General features: G+C 35.3%; 1 protein-coding gene across 2 annotated transcripts; it reads right to left on the bottom strand.

The window, feature by feature from the left end:
* Positions 1 to 392: 392 nt before the first annotated feature.
* Positions 393 to 5,576, bottom strand: LOC131046200 (uncharacterized). 2 transcript variants are annotated; one of them, XM_057979878.2, is made up of 8 exons: positions 4,986 to 5,576; positions 3,691 to 4,051; positions 3,444 to 3,515; positions 2,562 to 2,626; positions 2,156 to 2,312; positions 1,709 to 1,789; positions 1,429 to 1,518; positions 393 to 1,106 (listed from the first exon to the last, which is right to left on the bottom strand). In XM_057979878.2, the coding sequence occupies exons 2-8, from the start codon at positions 4,006 to 4,008 to the stop codon at positions 1,017 to 1,019; spliced, it is 873 nt and encodes a 290-aa protein (XP_057835861.1). In that variant the 5' UTR covers positions 4,009 to 4,051; positions 4,986 to 5,576; the 3' UTR covers positions 393 to 1,016. The 2 variants fall into 2 exon arrangements, with proteins under 2 accessions (XP_057835861.1, XP_057835860.1); XM_057979877.2 differs by having other exon boundaries at positions 2,156 to 2,315; positions 4,986 to 5,567.
* Between the last annotated feature and the right edge of the window lie 1,322 nt (positions 5,577 to 6,898).

Genomic DNA, 6,898 nt, shown 5'->3' with positions numbered 1-6,898 from the left:
CCAGAAGCGAGGTGTTTGATGAGGTTTATACACAAGAACTGAGCATTACTGAGAGACTTGGTTAGGGGGAGAACAGAGACTCTCTTTCTCTGCATCAACAAGGTGTTATAAGTTGGATCAAGAATTAAAGTCCTTCAAGTTGCAACCGTGCAGATCATGTTTCAAGGAGAATGGATTCATTTTTCTAAAATAGTGACAGGTTTAAACATTCAACATTATCTTTAACAACATGATAAAAAATGGTAAAGATTGTGCATAATCCAACTCATCATCATAAATGCAAAATGAAAATTAAGTGACATTTTATACAATAAACATTGCATACAAGTTACACGTGAAAGTCTATAAAGAAAACCAAAACTCTAGATGACCATTCAGTCTGAGCAAGCTCATAAAATAAATGCATGTTGTGACCCTGGTAATTATTTTATTACTCATGAAAGCTGACAAACAACAGGATGCCCGGCCATTCAAGAAGTTATAACCTTCTTTAGAAAGTTTTGCAATCTCCGCTGCCTTTCCAGCCTTCCAGGGGGCTTCAACCAATAACCAGCAGTTATAAACAAATAATTGATGTATACATGAGAGAAACTCTCTAATAATTTCTATAACACAGGGAAAGCTTCACAATTTCATTGTAATTTCTCGAGAAGGCTACAGCCAGAATCCGTTTGACATTCATCATGTCAATAAGCGGCAGGCAGATCTCCACACAGCCCCTGAGAGGCCTCCAACAGAAGTCATCATCATCAACTCGAGGATCCCAACAATGTAATATACCAATATGCATGTTGTTTCTGCCATGAACCTTAGCCGGTAATGTGCTGTAGTCCACGATACAGAATCAACGTTATCAGTTGCAACCAGTAACTGACATTATTATAATTCTTATTTTCATTGGCTTGATGGTTGGACATCTCCACTGGCATTTACAGAGATATCTCATCTCATAAACAGCTGCCAACTGTATAGTCAATTAAATATGAAACGGCCAAAGAATGGAATACATCGAAGTCCTATTGCACATTGATTAAGTGTTGTCGATTCACTAATCGAGCTTGTTCCTGTTGCAGACGAAGGGCAACTTCAGCTGCTGCTATTGCTGTCTGCATCATCAATATTAAATAATTAAAGGCCACTTTCACAGAAACAAGATGCCAATATACCTATTAATCATTCAAAACTAGAGATAACACATTCCCTATGATCATCAATTAAAGTTCAATGCATGAAAGTATGAAATTAAGGTTCTCATATATCTAACACATAGTTACTTCTGAATAGTATATTTCTCATTCAGGTTGACAGAATCGCAGTAAAATGACAAATCTATTCATTGTCATAGAAATTCCATTTTAAGGAACCCATTCCTCATTTTATCAAAGTTTAATATGTGAAAGAGATGGCTAAACTGTGATAGCAGCATACCTGTCTCTGTCTACGACGGTGTATAACACTCATTGCCCGAGCCATGACATAACAAGGCAAGATGAACCCGGCAGCTCGCAGAAGGAAAAGCTGTTTCAATAAAAGAATCCAATTGTCAGCTTGACTGCAAAAGCTGAAGGGGTAAGGGGTTATCACTGGCGAGTAGAAAAGGGAAGTTATTGATCACATAACACCATAAGATTCTAAATTTGTATTAATCCATGTAGAACAATTCTTAAATACAAGCAAAACAAAAAAAGAGAAAGTGTTACTTCCTTACAGTGAAAAAGGTTGAACCATCTTCATCTCCTCCAGAATTTGTTATAGCAAGTGCATGTCGTAAAAGCAGAAGAGCCATGAGCTGTTACAAAGGATCGACTAGAATTATACACAACCATTTTATCGTATCATGTGAAAATAGCTTATTCATTCTGCTCTACACACTATCAAGAACTCAACAGAGCAAATAAGGTTCAAGAATCAAATATGCCATTTACAATACAATGCCAGGTACATATTTTAAAGACATTAATTTTCTTTTATGAACATTCAAGACCCTCTGGTGAGGAACAAACTAAGCTACATTAAAAATATTTGTCAAAGAGTTGCTAAAAAGATTAAAGAACATCACACCTAAATTTTTCAAAATTTGTGGATTTAAATAAGGGATTCTCAGAATGCAAGAAATAAGCTAGAATCTATAGGAGATGAGGATAATGAGGCGTACAATCAAAGCCGCAGAACGGAGACATGATGTGCCACTCGAATTCACTGATGAATATTCACCATACTCGCTTTCGAAGAAGTGTCTCTCTGCTGCGACCATAGCAAGAAGGCGAGGATCACGTAGGTCCAATTCTGCTTCAGATATTTCCCAACTTGACCTGCTTTGATGGGTAAAAAGCCTGATTAGCAATGATAAAAAAAAGTGCATTCTAGTTGTTTCAATGTATTGTAGAACTCAATAGACGAGGATAGATATGATCAGATCAGCACTAAATGTATAACATTCAAGAAATATCAGGACACCACTCGACATTATAAAATTAGAGCAACAGTGAAATTTTGTATTGAATTTTGCAAATAAAATAACAAGCATTCAAAAATCTTTGTGGCAGGCAACTGTAAATTACCTGATATCAATGGGAATGTCATCAGGATAAGCTGGCTGAGGGGCAGTATAATCGGGCTTGTATTGCTGAAATTTCAAAAGCAAAACATTGTCAATTTGCTAATGTTGCACAGACCTATTAATAAGATATTCAATACATCAAATTGTTTTTACATAAGTTATAACCTTTTCAAGTTAAACTGCTTATAGATTTATACGATGAATAGATATGCCATCTCAAAACCTACACCAAAACAATTATACACTACATGAACAAAGGGAAAATCTTAGAAGAAACTACCCAGATAATGGCACGAGTGTAATTAGACAAAATTCTTAGCTCAAGCTAAATGCCCACAAGATATTCAAATAGTCCAATCAACATAATAAAATGCAATTGACACAATCAGTGCTATGTAGAATATCAATGGAATTTGTACTTCAGTAAGATAGTCCTGTGGGCTATGGTCTAGCTGCAAGTTGATTGCCATTATGTTAACATGGTTTTAGTAGCCATGATAAACCAGGTGAGGCCAGGCAGATAACTGCCATAGCAGAAGTGGAATCAGGCCCACAAGATGTTCATTATAACCAATCAACATAATAAAACTTAACCTGCACAATGCAGATTATATATAAAATTTCCACTTAAGTAAGATAATGGTAGAATAGTTCAGCGGGAAGTGGTCTTGTGGTAAGGCAAAGCAATTGGCATGATCATATCACACTACTCCACACTAATGCACATCAAAACTGGACAAGGTTGGCTGCAAGCACCATGCAAATTTGACAGAATAGAAACCCCTAAAACATGACATAGCTTCTATGCATGAAGGTGATTTGAACTAAAAGATGCACTCCCCTGCATTAAAAATGTGAATATAAATATTCTTAAATGTATTACCTGATGGCATATCTCACAGGTAATGTCTCCTTTCTCATTGCACCAACGTTGCACACATTTGCGATGCGCATACTGCAAAGCAAAGCAAAAAATACTGAACATCCTCAGCAAAATAGTTACAGCATTCAGAGTCAATGGTAACAGTTAAAACTCAAACCAAATAACACAAATACCAGGCTTGGTTTCTCTCATTTACGAAAATGGTCATTGCATAGAATTCACAATGGTTAGTGAATGAATTAAATACCTTCAAACTTCCAGAACAGGCACAGGGAGATTCCATGTTTCTTTCATCATCCTCGTCCTGGCAGATACGACACTCAACCAGGTTGCAAGGACCATCTCCATAGTCGCAGGTGTGAGAGTCAGGAATCATCTCTGAAGACTCGGCATCAAGGGATGAAACTTCCTTACAATCCTCAGAAGAAGAATCTAGTGCCAAGACCCTGTTTTGCTGAAGGGGAACATGACCATGTTGTGATGGCCTCTGGGCCTCGGCTGTAGCTGATTCCAAGGTGGAAGCAGTTATCAAACGGTCCACACACAAAATAAAATGATCTCCCATTGACCGATCCCTTGTAAATTCACACCGTCCTTAATGATGAACTCTGCAAAATCAAGTATTTCGATTAATCTTTGCATTATATAAAAGTTATATTATCCTGAACTGCACATTAATTGGGGAAAACTGAATAATTTCCACAAAAGTTTCCTAAGATTCCAAGAACAGACTCAGAAACGGCCAACTCTGTTTAGAAAAGACGATATGTTTGATCACTCTTTGGTCATGCCAATATCGAGCATAAGGGTAAAAGAAGAAAGAGAAACCAAACCTGTCAATCAAGCCATCAAGCTGCCTAAACAAAAAGAGATATTTAACCAAAACAAGAAACCAACTTTGCCAGAGGGCTGTTTCAAACTCAGATAAAATTTGCAGACTTCTTCTGAAACTCGAGAAACTGATAGAACAACAAGAAAGAAATATTCGACCAAAACCAGAAACCAACTTTCCCGGAGGCCTGTTTCAAAGGCAAAATATTGGCAGATTTCTTCCGAAACTCGAGTAACGGATAGAATTTGAACTGTTGAACCAAAACCAAATACCAATTTTCCCGGTGGTCTGCTTCAAACTCAACAGTGTTCAGACTTCTTCCAAAACTCCTATCACAGAAATTGGCCCAATCTATTTAAAGAAAACAAACTGTAGCCAATCTGGATGGTGACGAAATCGAAGTTCCCATGCCACAGAAATATACCCATAAGCAAAGAGAACAATAAAGACTGTTGAACCAAGCAATTGAACTGCAAAAGAAAAAGTACCAAAAGCAGAAAACTGATTGTGAACCGGAACAGACAGACCGTCTGGCCAAATTGGGTGATGCCAAAATCCAAATTTCCGTGCAACCCAAAAATTTCCAAGAACAAAAACTATTCAATCAAACAAGCAAACAGAGAAACAAAACCATATGAATTCGAGCACAAACTGTAGTGAATCAAATCCAGAAACCATCTTTTTGTTGTGAGGACCGATCAAAAACTTACATTTACTCTGCTCTCAAAGTTGAAGACCAGAAAACCCAAAAATAAAACTAAATCGAAACTGGGGCCTCTGATTCCAAAGCTCTATATAGAGCACAAAAAGAGCCAAATTCCACTTATAGTCCCTTCCTTGTGGCTTTGCCAAAAACCCAGTTGCAAGGAAGCCTGAGAAAGCTCAATGAACAAAAACCCCACTTCAAAGGAAGCCTGGAGCAATGAAGGAAGACGCTTGCAAGTTGAGAATCTGATGCATGCTTAGAATCCCTCCACACTCAACCAAAAAGAATTTCCAATTCCATTCGCTTGGCGACACCGTTGAGAAATCCGAAAAAAACCCAATGCTATTATAGCGATCACACTGGATTGGGTCGTCTTTAAACACCGTGTCGTCGACGAAAACTTAGTCGCCGCCCCCGGAAAGTCCAAGTAGACCACTCCGCCATTCGCTTTTGTGGACCTCTTCTGCTTCTGCTGCGTGTCGCTTAGCTCAGCTTCGGTGCCCAGCCTCAAGCCGGTAGATCAGATCCGCTGACAAAAATAATCGAGTGAAATTAAAAAATAAAAATGAAAGTAACCGATTTGTTAGCCTCCCTCTAATTGAGGAGATTCAAGAGAGGACCTCCATTAATAAGGGACAGAGGACCATAAGGAGAAGAGTAAAAAGGAAGAAGGTTCCCAGATGAAATATTTATTTTTTATTTTTTATTTTTTATTTGTTTTTCCAGGTGTAATAATCAGTTTTATTTGTTATAAAATAGAATTTCATCTATTTTTTTGGGATTCAAATATTAATGATATTAGATTTTCATAATCTATAATGTTGACTATTGTTGTTTCTAGATTCGATTGTGTGCTAGTTTTTAACATTAACATTTAGAATCATGAAAAATGTTGACTATTGCTCTTTCTAGATTCCATTGTGTGAGAATTTTTAACATTAACATTTAAAATCATGAAAATGAAGTGTATAAAGAGAAGAAAAAAATATTTAAACTATAAAATCAAGGTGTTTAAACTATGACATTATATTTTGTAAATTTATATTTTTAATTTTAAAATTAAAATATAAGAAAAATAAAAAAAATATTATAAGATTGTTTTGCAGATGAAAGAGGGGATGAAAATAAAAGGGAGGGAGAATAAATGAGAGAAGAATGGGTTGAGGATTTAAGGTATTATTAGATTTATTTTATAATTTAAGATTTGAGATATTGAGTTGTAAGATATTCTAACACATAATAAACTAGACTTTAATTCAATCTAACATGACATCACAACATGCAATCAGTCTTAGACCATTTGTATAGAGTGGAATATTGCTCTGGATGTGTGGAATTGTCATTTTAATGTGTGGAATTTCAATGTGAAATCAATTTGAATCAGTCTTCACAAGCACCTTCTAGAAACTTGTTAAGCAAGTATCATGTTCTCTTTAATCAAATAATGACTAGTTAATAAATATCTAAAACACCAATCAACAATGCAATATGTTTATTATCATGTTCTCTTTAATCAAATAATGACTAGTTAACAAATATCTAAAACATCAATCAACAATGCAACATGTTTATTATTATGTTCTATTTAATCAAATAATGACTGGTTAACAAATATCAAAAACATCAATCAACAACAATGCAATAAGTTTATTTGTAACAAAATATACAATGTTAATGTGGCCAGGTATGAACATGACTCCTTGAATGATAATACAAGTAAGGTAGATTTTTAAATATGCTAAAATAAATTAAATTTGTCCTTACATCTTAAAAGTAATTAAAAATATTTTTATTTCAAATCAAAACATAATAATTAGTTTTTAAAAATGACAAAAAATAGAATAATCAAAACTAATCTTAATTGACAAATAACTAACTAAAAATCCATACACATTGATTAAAAACAATGAAAACAAA

Source organism: Cryptomeria japonica, chromosome 2 (assembly GCF_030272615.1).
Source record: "Cryptomeria japonica chromosome 2, Sugi_1.0, whole genome shotgun sequence".
Taxonomy (NCBI): Eukaryota; Viridiplantae; Streptophyta; class Pinopsida; order Cupressales; family Cupressaceae; genus Cryptomeria; species Cryptomeria japonica.
Note: the sequence above shows the minus strand (reverse complement) of the source record. Positions and strands in the feature narration are given on the sequence as shown.